Source organism: Protopterus annectens, chromosome 1.part1 (genome assembly GCF_019279795.1).
Source record: "Protopterus annectens isolate FY-2018-M chromosome 1.part1, PAN1.0, whole genome shotgun sequence".
In the NCBI taxonomy this organism is placed as follows: Eukaryota; Metazoa; Chordata; order Ceratodontiformes; family Protopteridae; genus Protopterus; species Protopterus annectens.
Genome location: NC_056726.1, coordinates 766,670,319 through 766,689,580, shown reverse-complemented (window position 1 = coordinate 766,689,580; position 19,262 = coordinate 766,670,319). Strand labels below are relative to the sequence as shown.

At 41.0% G+C, this 19,262-nt stretch overlaps 1 protein-coding gene across 1 annotated transcript in view; it reads right to left on the bottom strand.

Moving 5' to 3' along the window:
• Positions 1 to 19,262, bottom strand: part of UBAP2 (ubiquitin associated protein 2) — a 2,620,504-nt gene that overhangs the window by 1,870,651 nt on the left and 730,591 nt on the right. Inside the window, exon 5 of the mRNA XM_044087268.1 lies at positions 4,055 to 4,107. Coding sequence (XP_043943203.1) covers positions 4,055 to 4,107 — 53 coding nt within the window. The remainder of the gene's footprint in view (positions 1 to 4,054; positions 4,108 to 19,262) is intronic.

Here is a 19,262-nt window from a genome sequence, read left to right as displayed (position 1 = left end):
TATGGTATTAGTAGTATGCAGGATGCCATGAATCCCAGGGCCTGCAGAATTTTTCTTGCAGGGAGATGGGACTTTTTTGCCGGTAATTGAAAATATTGGGTTAGTTGAACTTGTTTGTCTGGCGTGAGGTAAGCCATCTGGGCAGTTGTATTTAAGCTGGCACCCAGGAATGTAATTTGTTGCGAGGGCACTAGTTTTAACTTCTCTTCGTTTACTGTGTACCCTAGAGAAATTAGCAACCTTTTTACAAACGCCAGATGCTGTAGAAGAATGTCCTTTATCTCTGCTTGAATGAGGCAGTCGCCCAGGTATGGATATATTTGAATTCCTTTTTGTTTGCAAAATGCAATTACTGGTGCCAGGCACTTTGTGCAGACCCTGGGCGCAGTAGATAAGCCAAAGGGCAGTGCAGAGAATTGGTAGTGCATTGTACCAGCTTTGAATATGAGGTATCTTCTGCAATTTTGTCTGATAGGGACATGCAAGTATGCCTCTCTGAGGTCCAGAGTGACAAGCGAAACCTTCTTGCCCAGCATGGGTAGAAGCTGCTGTAATGTTAACATTTTGAATTTTGGAATATCCAGGTAAGTATTCAGAATTGAAAGGTCTAGTATGGGCCTCCAGGCCTTGTCCTTTCTGGGGACCAGGAAGAGTCTTGAGTAAAATCCTTGTCCTTGTTCCTGTTGTGGTACTTTTTGAATAGCTCTCACGTCCATGAGGGCTGAAATTCCTGGTAAAGAATGAAAGTGGAATCTGTAACCTTGACACACAGTATTCAGAACCCATTTGTTTTGGGTGATTGTTTGCCAGTTGAGAAAAAAGTGCTAGTTTTCCCCCTAAGGGGGCTTGCAAAAGAGACATGCCTGGCGTACAAAAAGTAAAGTCATTGTGACTGTTTCCTGTAAGGTTGAGACTTGTCCTCACCTCCTTTTGGGGTTGAGATGCCCCACTGTCGTTGTCTGTTTGAGCCTTGGGGTTGAGATCTGCCTCTTGAGCGTCTGTTTCGGCCTTTCTGTGGCCTGTCTGACACGGGAATGGACCAATTATTTGTTGGCCAATTTCTGCTAAACCGTGATGGCTGTACCTGTAAGAAATCCTTGACTGTTTGCATAGATTTAGCTTTATCCTCCATTTTCTTTAACACCTCTTCTGCCTTAACACCAAACAAGGTATTATGTTGTAAAGGAGCATCCAATAATTTTGCCTTAACATGATCAGGTAAACTCTGTTCTTTTAACCAAGCATGTCTTCGAATCACAGAACCTGTAACTGCGGCTCTACAAGAGGCCTCTAAAGAATCAAAACCACATAGCAGAGTACGTTTTCCCACCTGTTCAACTGCATGCAATAAATCCTGCATTTCTTTACAATCAGGAGCTACTGAGCTTGCAAGCATTTTCGGTTTTAACTGAGCCATTAAATATTGTTGGTACTTAAGCATGTGAAACTGGCAATTTAAAGCTCTTACTGCTAAAGTTGCAGAAGTGTATATTTTCTTCCACCATCTATCAAAAGCTTTGGAATCTCTGTCAGTGGGTACTGGAATTTTTGCAATGGAAGCCTTAACCCCTTTTGGACCCTGGGAGACAGTTTCTGGATCAGCAGAAGAGTTTTTGTAAAGAAACTTGTGAGTCAGGGACTCTAATATCCATCTGGCTTGGCTGAAGCAGGGGGCAAAGAATCAGGAGATAAGCTGGATTCAGAGAACACCATCCACAATGTCTCTAGCACAGGCGGAATAACCAGCGGCCAGTGTTGAGGCAATAAAAGGAAATCCCTGAGCCTTTTCTTGGATTCTGAGTAAACCTGACTTTCTCAATGGAAATGCTCCCTCATGGTATGTAAAGTTTCCGCAAAAGAATAATCCTTAGGAGGAGAGGCTGAAGGGATAGATTCTTCAGCATCAGAGTCCTCATAGGGGGGGTAAAGAGTATCCCTGTTCTGAAGAGGAATCAGAGGAAATGGAAACCTGATCACAGGAATCAATCTGTATCCTGCCTAGGCCTTTTCTCAGGAGGGGGATGGGAACCCTTGATTAGAGTAATGAGGTCTTCGGCCATTTTAAGCATCTGTTTCTTAGGCATAGAGGACTGTCCAGGAGAATGCTGTACTTGGTTCTTTGTCTTTAATGGTACCTTTGTCTTGGCTGTTGTTGTAATGGTAAGTTGTGAAGGTCTGAAAACACCCTCAGAATCAAATGCCTGCTCAGTGGCTCCGGACCCATCTGAGGGATTAGTTTCCATACGCCCAATACACCTTGAGGTTCCAGAGGTCTATTTGTCTCAACGTCGGAGTCGGAAGTGGCCTGTGGCTCTGAGGTAGCGGGCATCAGGGGCTGCAAAAGCACCTCACTGAGAACCGGTGACTGGCCTAGAAAAGGTTTCATCATCTGTTTTGGACCTCGGATGCCTGTCTCTGCGTTTTTTCGGTACTAAGGTAGTCAGTTGATCCGACGGCATAGTATAATTGAACTTCCAGCCAAAGTAGTGCAAAACAAAATCAAAACATCTTTTTATAGTGCATTTGTTAAATCTAGCACAAAATCGACAACTAGTGACGTCGTGATCAGGGCCTAGGCATGGAATACAGTAAGAGTGGAAGTCATTATGAGGTATTTGCTTCCCACAAGAAATACAATTAACTTTTTCTGACATCGGTCTGAGGCAAGAAAAAAATTTCCCCAACGGGGTACTTAGCTTTATTGAAGACTTCGGATCTGAAATACGACTTCGAAAATCTCAGCAGTCAGCCGTGACCGGCACTTGCGAAATGCTTCTGCTTTGGACACCGTGCGGCAAGACAGACTGAACAAAATGGCGTCGGCTGCATCTTATATACCCCTGGTGCACTGATGTCAGGGAGGAAGCGACAGCAACAGACGCCGACCAAGACTTTGGAACTCGGGCCGACTGCGGGACCGCCTGACGGCAGGATAACCCAAGTGTAATGACTGCAGCAGTGTAACACGAACATCTGAAGGAATACTTTGAAGCAGAACTTGAGAAAGAGAGAATGGAGCCCATCAGAAGTAGGAGCAGTTGTCAAAAAAAGGCTAGGGATGTTTAAAGTGGGGAAGCCCAACAGTTCAGATGCAAAAGCCTTAACAGGTACAACTGGTGCTAAGTGGCTGCCAAGGGCACATCAAGTCTCGGAACCAGAGGTGCAGAAAGCTTTTCGATTTTCAGATCCAGCTACCCCTCAAGAGTAGCATTAGAGGTGTTCTCTCTTCTTAATTCCAAGACACTCTTTCCTTTTTTCTTTTCCCCTCTTGTGTCTCTTCTCTGACTTTTTGTCAGGAGAGGGGGTCAAAAAAAGAGGATGAAGGGAGGTGGCAGCTGGTGAGGGCTCTGGGACCAAAAGCAGAAACAACCTGACAAATCTAGGTGGGAGACACCTAGACAATATACATATTTATCATGAGTCTGGTGGTGGTGGAGGGGGGGGGCAGCTTGTGTCCACACCCCATGCACTTCTTGGAAGCATGAAGCCATTTCGTCCATAACATTACGGAAGAGACTTCACTCATGATAAAACAACCTCACAAACCTGCACAAAAAGGCAACAGGAGTACAAATCCCAAACGTTAGATTAGCAGTTACAGGAACTAGTTTTTTTTTTTTTTTGCGAAGGGAGAAAGTTTAAAAAAAAAAAAAAATTGCACATAATGCCAAACAACTCAGCACATAAAAATCTACCATAACAAAAGTTAACTACAAAAAACTTTGCAAAAAAATCTAGCTAACCCTACACTAGCAAAAAAAGGACACAGTAGGCTAGTGAAAATATTGAAAAAAAATTACCAAAAGCTTACATCACATCTGATGGTTGAAGTGGCAAACTAAACCTGAGAATAATCAGGTAGGGCCAAAGCATTATGAGAGATGAAGTGGAGCTTCAGGGCTGAAGAGTCTAAGGTACTGGCTTTTGATCAGATGACCCACAGGTTGAGGAGACAAACATTGGATCACCACTTTCAAAACATTACTTCATAAAATTAAATATTTAATGTTGAGGTGCACAGCCACCCAGCAAAACAAAAAGTAAATCAACTTACATCTTCATTCCAATCTTCAGTAATCCACTCTTCCATAGAGTTTCTCCAAGTACCTGTAATAAAAAGTTTCATTAAGTCAGTGAATTCCGTCATGAACAGGACATCACATTTAACATAACTGAATGAAACAAAGCAGTTAATAAGAGTAGATAGAGTATACTAACAGTACCTTTATGAGAACTACTTTGTCAGGCAACAAGAGCCTAACAAAGTCCAAATTACTATTTAAGAAGCTGTAAAACAATCTGGCACAAAATGTAAAACTCGAGCAAAATATGGTAATGTTTCAGTTTTAATCTTAAACCATGACCTACACCATGAAATTAAAAACAGTGACACTTTCATTTTTAGGCAGTATGCATGTATTTTTTTTTTTGTTAAACAATTTCTTCTACTCTAATATTGCATTCCTTTGCCCATTCCAGCCCTCCGTTAAACAACATGTACTCCTAAACATTCTGCATGTATTTTTTTCCACAAATTCCATTTATATATAATTTACTCCTTTACTTGCTGTGGCAACCCCTAACCGGGATAAGCCGAAAGACACAACAACAACTTTTTTAAAGATCACAATTCATTCCTTCGTCTTTTTTAATAATTCAGTACTTCACAGTTGGCTCCCCCCCCCCCCCCAACTTTCCATTCTCCAAGCAAATTTTTGCCAGTCAATAGCATTACACTTGTAAAGCCTTACTATGTTCTAGGCAATTCAAATAGTGTCCCAGCTCAAGATTAATTTCCTTGGTTCCTAATAACTTGTAACTATTTGCGCCTCCAACATCTGACAAGTACTCTACTGAATTTTTAAAATATGCCAGTGCATTACTCTGAAAACATGTTCTCAGTTACATCTGTCTTTCATACTTCACCAACAGCTTCGGTCATCTACCTGTGGGGGGGGGTCTTAGAATTCTGCATGGGGTATGAAGATACCTGTGCAAACGCAGGGGGTATGAAGATACCTGTGCAAACACTTCAAGTAAAAATCCAAAACCTTCTGGACTTGGTCATTCAAATGTCCTACTGCCCCAATGTAAACTGCATTTCCAGCCCCTCTTCACAATCTTTTACCCCCTCTGTCAGAGGGATACTGCTATCATGCAATACAAGTTATGCCCTACTAATTACTACTTCTATCAGATTCTGTTCTACCCTCAACAAAAGAAATTTTTCTGTAGCTAGTTGTTCACTTTGCACCCACCACCCAATCCCCTTCTCTTTACTTGTACTCTGATGCTCTAACCTGCAGTCTAAACTTCTGTTTGGCCTTGCCCTATTCTACCACCTTTCACTCTTAACTGCTCCAAATATCTTGGTTCCTTTACCAAATTTTCAGCCTCCACTTACCTATTTTCTGTACCTCTACTAGCAATCACTCTTGTTTGCAAAATCTACTTTCTCCATTTCCATGCTGGCTTAGTTTCTTAGAATACTTTCTGCCACTTTATGAATATAACATTATGCATGGACCTGCACCCAAAATATTAGTTATTTATTTTTTTGAAACTCATCCCCACTTCATCATAGTAACACCATCTGCTTGCATTATATAGGAGCCTTAACTGTGCAGGTCTAAAGTATCCCTCTAAATCATGTAATCCAAATTCATATTGTTACATGGGGAGGAACAATACACTTCCATTCTCTTCTCTCAAATTCCTCCAACTTGATCATACACAATTTCTCCACTGGTTGATAAAAATATAGATACAACCTCACCTGTACGTAGAACTATATGTAAAATTAAAGACTAAACATTTCCATTGCTTGCATCTTACTATTCATATCAATAATTAAAAGTTTCCACATTCTTTTTATCTTTTGTTGGGTCTCTGCCCACTTACCCTTAAGTTTCCAAAAACAGAAGCTTTCTTTAATCCTTACACCAAAGTACTTCATCTAATGTCCTGATAAATGAGGGAAGTGATGAACCAATTTAAGTGTACATAGTTTACCACTATAAATTTTTATTTTCATTAATTTTATATTCCAAAAAGACTTAATGGTCTTAAAATATTCTACAATATTGAACTGTCCTTTTCAGGATTTTTCAAGTATAAATATCTGCAAATAAAAAGGTTAACTTTTCCTGATTACTATACCATTTACATCCTTATTGTTATAGGCAAGTACTAGGCTTCCTGACCTTCTGAGCTACTTTAAGCTTAGCCTATCTCCATCAAAGGAGAATCAAACCTTGTACCTGTGAGGTAAACAGCTTGACCATTATACCAACCCTCCACGCTCCACTGAATGTGAGGGTCCCTTATTTTATTTGCCAGTGGTTCAACATTTAAAGCAAACGAAAGAGAAGAGACATCAGTGCTGGTTCCTCTTTTCAAATGTACGTTGTCAAACAGGAACACATTTTAATCCTTTCCTCCAACCCTTCAAACATCCTCCTAATTAATTATGCTACTCTATCAGGGAATGCAAATGCCAACACTGCCTTGTTCAAATTCCCAGCTGACACAAAAAGGCAAAACTCTGCATAAAGACTCAACAGCATTTTTAATGCACACTTTCCCCTCTCATTTCTATTATTGTCAAATGACTGCCTCCCTTCCATAAAAAAGTTGATCCATGTTTAACAGTTTTCGTAATACCTTCCTTTTAGGTAATATCGACAAACACTTAAACAGGCTGAAATTGAAATGGGTCGATAAAAGTTGGGTCTGAAGGATTTTTACACTCACTGGGTAATACAGCTGTGACAATCCTCCACCTCAGGGCCAGTAATCAAAGAGCCTAAATCCTCACCACTGGCATCAGTGGGGGATGTTCACTGGGGGGATAAAGTACAGTTGTGTACACTTACTATAAATGTAGATGCTCGGGTGTATTTCATTGTTGCAGTCATTACATTTGGGAAGAATCCCAAAGCTATGGATGGGAGGATGGAACTAAACAGCATTAGGAGCAGCTATAAGGCCCTGCATAACTGCAGTGGCAGAGCCTGCCCTGGATTTAGAAAAGAGAGGGAAATGGTAATGCTTTGTGAATGTATGAACTGAGCTCCAAGTAGCAGCTTCTAGAATGTCTCTGGTACGGACTCCACTGAGAAAAGCTGAAGTAGAGGCAGCCCTGGTGGAATGGGATCTGATCCCCTTGGGCACAGGTTTACCATGGTGCAAGTTGCAGAAACAAACGCAATGGCTTATCCATTTAGAAATAGTCTGCTTTGATATAGCTTCCCCCTCTGATCCTGTAGCAAATGCCACCAGTAGTTGCACAGACTTTCTTAGAGATTTTGTCCTGTTTAAGTAGAATCTTAGTGGTCTGTGTACATCCAATGAATGCAGAATCCACTCCCCCTTGTTCTGCGGATTTGGGAAAAAAGTTGGTAGGTGAATGGTCTGGTTAAGTGCCACACTGGATACCACCTTTGGCATAAAAGGATTGGTCCTGAGGGCCACCCTATCCGGGTAAAATATAATGAAAGGCTCCACTGCCATGACAGCCTGTAGTTCTGAAATCCTTCTAGCTAAAGTGACTGCCAAAAGAAAGGACGTCTTCCAAGAAAGAAATTTTATATCCGCAGTAGCTGCTGGTTCAAACGGAGGTAGGGTGAGTTTTTCCAGCACAAAACTGAGGTCCCATACAGGAGTTGGCATTCTCCTGGGAGGCCTTAAATTTTTGGCCCCTCTGAGGTACTGTTTTAGCAGGAGATGAGAAAAGAGGGGAGGCTCTGTGTTGTAATGAACCGAGAAGGCAGAGGCATGGATTTTTACTGAAGAAAAGGATAGGCCCTTGTGAAGCATCTCAGTTAAGTATTGCAAAATCTGAGGAATAATGGGCTTTGCTGTGTCTATTCCTTGTCCTTGGTTCCAAGCACAGAATCTCTTCCATTTATCAGCATACGATTTTCTAGTACTAGGCCTTCTGGCCTCCAGAATTACATCCATCACAGGTTGACCGAGAGATGTGGTTGGTGAAATTAGTTGATTTGCCATGTTGCAAGATTCAGAGTTTGTAGCAGTGTGTGCAGAATTTGATAGCTCTGCTGAGACAATAGGTGAGGTGTTTGAGGCAAGTACCACAGAGGAAGGTGCGACATATTCCTTAGAAGCAGGTACCAGTGCTGCCGAGGCCACTCTGGAGCAATTAGAATCATTTTTGGTCTTTCCTGTCTGACATTTAGTAAGATCTTGGAGTAGAGGCAGAGGGGGATAGGCATAGACGGATAGTTTTTTCCAGCCGAAAGATAGAGCATCCACTTCCCATGTTTTTTTTGTGTTGAGTTCTTGTGCAGAATTTGTCCAACTTATAGTTTTGCAGAGAGGCAAAGATCTATGTCTAGGCCCCGCCATTTTTGTGTCAACATGCTGAAGATTTGTGGAGCCAGTTTCCATTCGAGCGGGTCCATAAGATTTCTGCTTAGGTCGTCTGCCAGAGCATTTTGCTTTCCTGGCAGGAATTGAGCTTGAAGATGTATTTGTTAAGTCATGGCTGTGTTCCACAAAGCCATGGCTAGTCTGCAAAGGAGGTAGGGGAGGGTACCCCCCTTGCTTGTTTATGTACCACATAACTGTGGTGTTGTCCGTCTTTATCAGTAGTTTTCCTGGATAAAGGAAGTCCTTGAAGGTTGTCAGAGCATTCTGTACAGCTAGCATTTCTTTCTGGTTGATATGTAGATGCATTTGGTTTGGGTTCCATTTGCCCTGAATGCATCTCCCTGCCAGATGGGCCCCCCATGCATAGTCTGATACGTCTGTAGTTAGGGTTTGGGTGGCAAGGGGTAGAATGAATGACCGTCCCTTGTTTTGGTGACATGCGCCTGCCCACCAAAGAAACTCCTGTTGTAGGCAGGGAATGAGAGGAATCATTGTTTCCAGGCCGTGACAATGTTGACTCCATAAGCTTTTTAGGTACCACTGAAGTTTCCTCATACGCAGTCTCGCATATGGAATTGGTAGAATGCAGGATGCCATGAACCCCAAAGCCTGCAGAGTTTGTCTTGCAGATAGCTGGGTTTTTGTTGCCACTTGTTTGAAGTATGTTGTCAACTGAATTTGTTTGTCTGGCGTGAGGTAAGCCATCTGGGCAGTTGTAGTCAAGCTTGCACCCAGGAATGTAATTACTTGAGAGGGTACCACTTGTGATTTTTCATTTATGGTGTACCCTAGGCAGGCTAGATGGCTTTTTACAAACGCCAGATGTTGAAGAGTGTCCTTGTCCTCTGCCTGAATGAGAATCGTCCAGATATGGATAAATTTGAATGTTTCTTTGTCTGCAAAATGCAATTACTGGTGCCAGGCACTTTGTAAAGACCCTGGGCGCAGTAGATAAGCCAAAGGGCAGTGCAGAGAATTGGTAATGCGAAAAGCCTGCTTTGAAGCGGAGGTATCTCCTGCAGAATTCCCTTACTGGGATATGCAGGTATGCCTCTTAAGTCTAGAGTTACCAACCAGACATTCTTGACTAGCATAGGCAGTAGCTGTTGTAAAGTCAGCATTTTGAATTTTGGAATGTCCATGAAAGAATTCAGAATGGTAAGTCCAGAATTGGACGCCATGTTTGGTCTTTTCTGGGTACCAGGAAAAGTCTTGAATAAAATCCTTGGCCTTTTTCCTTTTCTGGCACTGGTTGAATTGCCCCCATATGCACGAGGGACATGACTTGTTTCTGGGCCTCTGCCAACTGGTTTGGTGGCAGATCTGGCCATCCGTTTGGAATTGGCAATGTGTGGAAATGAAATCTGTACCCCCTGGGATATTATGTTTAATACTCACTTGTCCTGGGAAATTAAATGCCAATTTTGAGCATGAAGTGCTAGTCCCCCCCCCCCCCCCAAGGGGGCTGCCAAAAGATAAGTTTGTGGAGATGGCAGAGGAAAGTCATTGAGACTGCTTACTGTAGGGTTTGTGCTTTGTTACCTTCTGATTTGGAAGTGGAGGCACCACATTGTTTTGACCTGTAAGATCCTTGTGAATGAAATCTGGAGCCTTTGGAGCATCTGGGTTTGCCCTGAGCGGCTCTGTTGGACACAGGAAAGGAACAAATCTTAGTAGGCCAGTGTCTACTGAACGTGGGTGGCTGCACTTGCAAGAAATCTTTTACAGTTTGCATAGATTTAGCTGAGTCTTCCATTTTCTTTAAAACCTCTTCTGCCTTATTACCAAACAGACTATCCTGCTGTAAAGGGGCATCCAACAATTTAACTTTAACATGATCAGGCAGATTTTGCTCCTTGAGCCAGGCATGCCTTCTTATCACAAATCCCATTACGGCGGCCCTACAAGAGGCCTCCAAGGAATCAAAACCACATTGCAAAGTATGCTTTCCAACCTGTTCTGCTGAATGCAATAAATCCTGTAACACTATTTTCCACACAATCAGAAATCAACATAATTTTCTGTTTCAGTAAGCCCATAATATGCTGTTGATATTTAAGCATATGAAAATGGCAGTTTAAAGCCCAGATTACCAAAGTTGCAGACGTATAAACCTTCTTTCCCCATCTACCCAGCACCCTGGAATCTATCAGAAGGGGTAGGATTTTTGACTGTAGAAGCCTTAACACCCTTGGGACCCTGAGAAATAGTTTCAGGGTCAGCAGAAGGATTTTTGAAAAGAAACTTGTGGGAGTCAGGAACCCTGTAATATCCGTCTGGCTTACTAGGAGCTGGAGGCAGGGAATCAGGAGCCATGCTTGATTCCGAAAACACATTAACAATATGTAATACAGGAGGTATTGCCAAAGGCCTATGCTGAGGAAGAGGAAAATCCCTAAGCCTCTTTTTAGATTCTGAGAAGTACTGACTCACCCAGAGAAAATATTCCCTAAGCCTCTTTTTAGATTCTGAGAAGTACTGACTTACCCAGTGAAAATGTTCCTTTAAAGTAAGCAAAGTCTCTCCAAAAGAGTAATCCTCAGGAGAAGCAGAAGGGATGGATTCCTCTGCATCAGAGTCCTCATAAGGTGGAACAGAAAATTCCTGCTCAGAAGAGAAATCAGAAGAAATGGAAACCTGATCTGAAGATTCATAATCAGTGCCTTGCCTAGGCCTCTTAACAGGGGTGGTTGGGAACCCCTGATCAGAGTAATTAAATCCTCAGCCATTTTGATCATTTGTATTTTAGGCATAGAGGCCTGAGCACGTTGGCTCATGAGTCGGTTTTTTAGACATAGAAGTTGATTTTGGCCTTGTTTTTGATGATGGCGTCTGTTTAATATACAAATGTTGAGGCCTGAAAACACCCTCAGAAGCCAGTGCCTGCTCAGCGGCTCCGGACACATCCAAGGGAGAGACATCCGTGGATTTAATACTTGCAGAATCTCATGGCATAGCTGAATCCGAATAGGTCTTGGTAGAGGCCTGCGACTCAAAAGTAGCGGGCATCAGGTGCTGCAAAAGCACCTCACTGAGTACCAGCGACTGGCTTCGGAGAAGCTTCGTCGTCAGTTTTGGACCTCAACGGTCTCTCTCTCTTTCTTTGCGTTTTTGTGAACTCCGATAGTTGGATTGCTAACGCATGACATTTCAGGATAATTAAATCTTGAACCAAAATATTTAGAAGCAAAAATATACCAACTCTTAATAGTGCTTGGTTAAATTTAGCACAAAACAGACAGCAAGACACATTGTGATCAGGGCCTAGGCAAGGAATACACTACAAATAACAATCCTTATGAGGTATTTGCTTCCCACAAGTAATGCAATTATCTTTTACTAACATCGGTAAGGAGCAAGAAAAAGTTTCCCCAATGGGGTACTTAACTTTAGTTTGAAGACTTCGGTTCTGAAACTCGAAAATGAAAATTTCCGGAGTCGGCCGACCAGCACTTGCAAAAGTACAGTTTTGTACCTACCATAAATGTAGATGTTAAGAGTGTTCACACTGCTGCAGTCATTACACTTTTTTTCTCAAAACTGGAAAACAATCACCCAAGACAAACGTGTTCTGAATATCGTGTCTCAAGGTTACAGGTTCCACTTTCATACTAGAGCATCCACTTTCCATGCTTGTTTGTGATAAGCCCTTGTGCAGAATTTTTGTAGTTGGCAATTCAGTGGGGAGGTAAAAGATCCATGTCTGGGCATCCCCATTTTTGCGTTACCATGCTGAAGATTTGTGGATTCAATTTCCATTCGTGAGGGTCCATGATATTTCTGCTTAGATTGTCTGCCAGAGTATTTGTCTTTCCTGGCAAGAATTGTGCTTGCAGGTGAACTTGACACGTTAGAGCTGTGTTCCACAAGGTCATGGCTTGCCTGCATAGGGGATAAGAATGAGTACCCCCTTGCTTGTTTATGTACCACATTACTGTGGTGTTGTCTGTCTTTAATAATAACTATCCTGGATGCAGAAGGTCCTTGAAAGCTGTTAGTGCATTTTGAACAGCCAATATCTCTTTTTGATTGATGTGAAGATGCATCTTGTCTGTGGTCCACTTGCCCTGAATGCATTTTCCTGCCATGTGTGCTCCCCAGGCATACTCCAAAGCATCTGTTAGAGTCTGCCTGGCTGTGGGTAGGGTAAAAGGCTGACCCTTGTTTAGGTGACATGCCTGTGCCCACCATTGAAACTTCTGTTGTAGGCAGGGAATCATTGGTATTACTGCTTCTAAACTGTGAGTGTGGAGTCCAAACACTTTTTAGGTACCATTGTAATTTCCTCATATGCAGTCTGGCATATGGTAGTAGTAGTATGCAGGATGCCATGAATCCCAGGGCCTGCAGAATTTTTCTTGCAGGGAGATGGAACTTTTTTGCCGGTAATTGAAAATATTGAGTTAGTTGAACTTGTTTGTCTGGCGTGAAGTAAGCCATCTGGGCCATTATATTTAAGCTGGCACCCAGGAATATAATCTGTTGTGAGGGCACTAGTTTTGACTTCTTTTCGTTTACTGTGCACCCTAGAGAAATTAGCAACCTTTTTACAAATGCCAGATGCTGTAGAAGAATGTCCTTTGTCTCTGCTTGAATGAGGCAGTCGTCCAGGTATGGATATATTTGAATTCCTTTTTGTCTGCAAAATGCAATTACTGGTGCCAGGCACTTTGTGAAGACCTGGGCGCAGTAGATAAGCCAAAGGGCAGTGCAGAGAATTGGTAGTGCATTGTACCAGCTTTGAATCTGAGGTATCTTCTGCAATTTTCTCTGATAGGGACATGCAGGTATGCCTCTGAGGTCCAGAGTAACAAGCCAAGCCTTCTTGCCCAGCATGGGTAGAAGCTGTTGTAATGTCAACATTTTGAATTTCGGAATATCCAGGTAAGTATTTAGACTTGAAAGGTCTAGTATGGGCCTCCAGGCTTTGTCCTTTCTGGGGACCAGGAAGAGTCTTGAGTAAAATCCTTGTCCTTGTTCCTGTTGTGGTACTTTTTGAATAGCTCTCAAGTCCATGAGGGTTGAAATTTGTTTTTGTGCCTCTGCCCATTGATTTTGTGGCAGGTCTGGCATTCCTTTTAGCCTTGGTAAAGTATGAAAGTGGAACCTGTAACCTTGAGACACAATATTCAGAACCCATTTGTCTTGGGTGATTGTTTGCCAGTTTTGAGAAAAAAGTGTAATGACTGCAGCAGTGTAACACGATGAACATCTGCTTTGGGCACCGTGCGGCAAGAAAGAACAATTAAAATGGTGTTGGCTGCATGTTTTATACCCCTGACGACAGGGAAGAGGAAACAGCAACCGACGCAGGACCCAAGACTTTGTTATTCAGGCCGACTGAGGACAACCTGGCAGCACTTTACCCAACTGTAATGACTGCAACAGTGAAACACAAAGAGCATCAGGTACACGTGGTATCTCCAGATGTAGCTCTCTGCATCAAGCCAATTTCTCTTAAGAGCACACAAGGAACACACTCAGTCCGGGGCTGGTTTCTCCAAATCCCCAATAAGACTCCCCACTGGCAAAGCTATAGTGTTGAGATCACATCTGTGTGTCCAAGCAAAGGCCTCCAGCACCCTCTGTCCAACCAGTGCTTCGTGTCCCTGCCCAAGTAGTTGAAAAACACACACTTGGAGATTTGATTTACACATACACACACCTAGAAAAGGCTGGCACAGGTTTACTAGTTATGCTCCCTTCTGGCCAAACTATAATGTAGTTACCACCGCCACCAGATACCCTGGCCAGTTAACTTAAGACCCTTTCAGGGGTACCAAATATACTGAGTGAAATTAATATTAATACAAATAGTTTGACCAAGAGCATGACTATTAGGAGTGACCCACACAGTATCACCAAATATGCAAATACTCTCAAAACTTAAATATCTCTACAAAGATCAACCACAATGAAAGGTTTAAACATATTTAATAATGAAAAAACAAGACAATATTAAATATCTATTCACAGCAACATCAGAGTTCAAAACCAGAGGAAGCACTTAAAATAACACTTAAGGATAGTCTCAGACACAAAAACAATATCTAAACTAAGCTTCACTATATTCCTGACTGAAACTGAAAGTTACTATTCCCTACTTAAAGCAAGGCAGGTGATGTGGTGAGTGGTCTTGTTTGTCAGTCCCAAAACAGAATACAAGCTGCTCAGTCTCACTGGCAGGTTTCCCAAAATATCTAAAATATTACTTCTGGGACAGCTTGCAGAGTGACATCACTTCCGGTCATCTGACTTCTGGTCCCCATGCAAACACCCATTTCTGGAAGATGGCAGGATGTAGCACCTACCTGTTAAAATATACACGCAAGGGCTTTTGCTCAGATCTGTGGCAGGTGCTGGAAGTCATAAAACAATTCCATACCTCCACCCTTCCACAGTAGTAATTAGTTCACCCTAAAAAAAATACAGAAAGCTTCCTAGTACAGACTTTGCATCTCTGGCTGCATTGAAACCTGTGGGATAGCGTCTTTATGGCCTTGCCCATAAAGTGATTTAATTTTAGATACATTTTAAAAAGTTTGCTGGACCGAGATTAACCTTCCAGTTTCCTCTGTTAAAACATACATTTAAACAGTTACAATAGCACATGTACATTTCTGTGGTCTCCAGTAGAGCACACTGTGAATACATTTCAAACAAGAGCACTTTACAAATACCTTTTCAACACAAACATCTGTACAAATCAGCTTGGTATACACAACATACAGTTCTAATACATTTGTAACACAAGTATCTTATATAAATCAGTTTGATATTTACAAATGATATCTTTACAAAATTCCAGCTAGCTGTGTTGGGACTACCTCCTATTGTCAAAACAGCCACCACACGTGTTTCCAAGATACTAGTAACCCCCCCCTTAAATTTAAATTAAACAAAACCTTCCAGAGCTTAACCACATTATTCTACCCCACATCAAAATTTCCACAGACAGAAATCCTGCCTACCCTTGAAGACTTTGCTGTTGACTGATTACACATCATTTTTCGCTTCTCTTCTTGTCTTAGATATTCACTATTGGGCCTGATCTTCCTCTAACCTCAGCATAACTAAGTCTTTCAGTTTTAAGTATTTCCATTGGTGTCTTTTCATGGTTTCTACATTCCTCTGCTTCATATAAACTTTCATAAAAATTTCAAAATCTTTCCAATAAGTCTATGTTTGTGGTTATTTTTTCCTGCCTCAGGTTCCCTAACTTTGAAGATAACCCTTTGCACTTTGTAGCCCTACAACCTCTCTAAATTAATGCACATGATCCAAAACACTGCCTTATTTCCCTTTCAGTACTACCCAAGCTGCTTCTTTTTGTGAGTCCCCTTATTCTGCAAAAATTTAACCTTTGTCAACCCCTCATCTGTTATCACTTCCTTCCCATCTCTACACAATTTTAACCTACATTTTTATTGTGTCGTCCTACTCACTATCCTTTCAGAATGGATTTTTACCTTCCCTAATAATTTTTCTATCATTTTCACTACCCATTCCATAAATTCATGTCTTGTAAACAAGACAGTAGAAAAGCACCAGTACCTCGTTTTTACTTCATCACCCTACAGTTATCCTAGTTTTTAGCAGTACGTGATCGGAAATAGTTACTGGATGGTGTCAAGGGTTTCAATTACACACATGCTCCTGTGATGAATAATTTCTACCCATTTTAGCTGAGTTACTGTATCTTGGGGAAAATGTAAATTTGGTCATTTTTTACCATACCATCTTCCATACCAAATACTCACACTTCTGCAGAAATATACCTTTTTAAACATTTCAATGCATCCTCACTACTGCAAATAAAGTTCCAATCCCCAAATTCAATTACTTGCTTCTCCTAATACTCTCAATTTCCACTATAGCAGTTTTAGGTAGAACAAATGCAGGCTAGTATAATCCTGTTCTCCCTCCAATAAGCCCTTAAAACCACAAATCTGCCATTAACTTTTCCCTCTTCTATCACTACTGCAGCCCAACAATCGGTACTTTTCTTCCATTTTTCTTTGTCCCCGATATTCTGCAGAATGTTTACCTAGAAATCATCTTTGCTGAATTCACATGCTAATGTCTATTAATGTGCATCTCCTACACGATTTTCATACTAAATTTCATAATATAGACTGCTTTTTATCTATATCTATGTGATCATTTACATTTCATGACAATATCGACAAAGAAGCTATTACGACAGAAAGCTGCTGCTTCTGCTCCCGTCTATTATACATGACAGTTCATTTGAATATGCAATTCCAACTATAAGCTTAAATGCACACACCAAACTTTGCCAGATCTCTTATGCATTTCCTTCTTCTCAGCTCCATTTGAATGTCTTTTTTCAAGGCTCTGTTTCAACAAAAACATTCAAATATTTTCAAAATCCCTCTTCACTTTTAACTTAAAACACACACAAAAGTATTTACATTTTGTAAACTAAGTTTCCCCTTCCAGACAGGATCAGGTGCCTAAAGTTAATGACTGCACCCATTCACTAACTTTCAGCTCTAAAACAAAGTGTAGTGGCTACCTTTAAAAACTAAACTGCGCAGTATTCTAGCAAAGGCATTAAAGGATTAAAGTTACTGGGGAGTCAACTATGGTACAACTTATTCACTTCCCATGTTTCAAGCTTTACTTATTCAAATTGGTTTGCCAATGTACTTTTAAATGTACCTGGTACACTTCTCATAGGGTACTCATAGCTATTTTGATTAACTGCTTGCACCAGCACACAGTTCTCCCAACTAAAAACAGTGGGTAATGAGCAAAACAAACAGCTAGTAAACTTTGCAGATGCATAAAATCTTTGTAAATTTCTAACATAACACATTGTTCAGACTTCTCATGGCTAACTGCTTAATCTGTAGACTTTTTAACTCCAACGGAGGGCATTTGCTAATGAAAAAATAGCTAATGGCTTAGCAAGAACTACCATTCACAAGCCTTTCATCATTTTCTTATTTTTCAAACCTCTTAGAATAAAAAAACTTACCTATGTCTTAAAACATGGACATTAGGTAACCACCTCTGTAAAAAAGGGGAGCTCATCAAGTGTGACCACAGCACCTGCACACCCCCCACCCCAAAAGCCAAAGAAATTATATTAAACTTCAACTTTCTTCTTCCTAGACTTTCTTACTTTTTTGCAGTGTAAAGCTTGAATACATTACAAGTCAAAGGTATTTTCTTGTTTTAAATTCTTCAGCATATACAGCTTTCTGGCAAGACTCCACACACTTCACATTTAAAATACTCCTGAGCACGTCCTACACAAAACTGTTGTGCAATATAACATGTAATTTACATAATTCATTTTTTATACAATTAACATGGTTTTACTTGCAAGTTCCTTCTTCAGTACCTCTAGTGCCCTTTTGAACACAAAGTGGGGTATATGCTTTTAAAATTCACCCACCAGTTTAAACACGGTAAACAAAACTCCAAACCTTCTCTCACAGATCTTGCAGGGTCACATTTCACAGGTCCAAATAATGGAACTGAATTAAATTCACAACGTTGCTGGTGGTCCTGATCATATCCATCTCTCAAAACCAGTCTTGGGTTGAAATCCAAAGTACTCTAAATTCTTCTAGTCAGTTCCTATTTTTTTTTTTTTCATTAACTCATTTTTCCTTTGGAACAGTGGAAAAGGATTCACTGGAAAGTCTCTCTAAGGGCTTGGTTACTGTTGTCAGAAGAATAGTCAGTTTCTGCTTGCTGGCTCACTTTTTGTTGACAAAATTATTTCATACTTAGCCCAGTCTGAATTAAAAAAAATGTCCTTGATCCTCCAAGAAAAAATAAATTTTCTAAAGACAGGGTGATACAGCAGGTGGAATCTCAAACCTATATCTTGACATTTCTTGATTACTGACCAACTTTATTCACTACACACCATGCAGCAGAGAAGCATTTTTCACCCTGATGTCCCCCAATTTTAGTACTTTACCTTTCTGGCATAAATGTGTCTCACTCTCTTTGCTGTACAACTGCATCTTCACTAATATAAGTACCAGCCGGGGTCTCATGACCAGGTTTGGAGAAAACACATGTACACTTTGAATTAGCAACTCCAGATGTTTAACAGACCCAGCTGCTTATCTGTAGTTTCATAAAATATATTCTGTTTTTTTTTTCCAGTTTATCTAGTACAGCAGAAAATCTCAGGTTTTTCCCGCATGCATTGTTTAACAACTATTTGAAACTGTTATTCCTGAGAAGCCTTATCCACACAAAAATAAATTGAGCGCACCCTGCATTGAAGGGCAAGAAATACCTGTGCACTTGGCCTGGGAATGTAAAGGTAGGAATCCTTTAAATCTTAGGCAACATAGCTTCTAGAATAATCATACCAAGGCGTTTCTGTAGAGCTAGCATTCTGTTATTATACAACGAGCAAAAACTTGTTTTAGTCTTGGCATAACTAGAATGGGACCAAAGAATCTTCTCTCTTGGAACCAGGAAGAGTATGGAGAAGACCCGTTCTCTTTTTGGTACAGACTCTTCTGAGCCTTGACAGCCAGGTTTTGCACTTGCACCTCAGCCAGTTTTAGTTGATTCCTCGTTATTAAGGAAATGCAAACCAAGAAGAAATTTAGCAGTATGGAAGGTTTTCATAACAAGTACTTCATCATGTTTGTGTCAAACAAATCATAATACGACTAGACATGTATAGATCTATAACTGAAAACCTAAGCAGGACGAAAAACAAATTACTGCCAAGCTGGAAATAGTGATAAAGGTTAAAAATGAAGCACGGAGGCCATGAGAATCTGTTGAAGCGTGGCATATAACTAAGGAAACACTTAGCTTGACTAAGACTGCACTCGAGTAACTGCAACCTTTAAAAAGTACAGTTG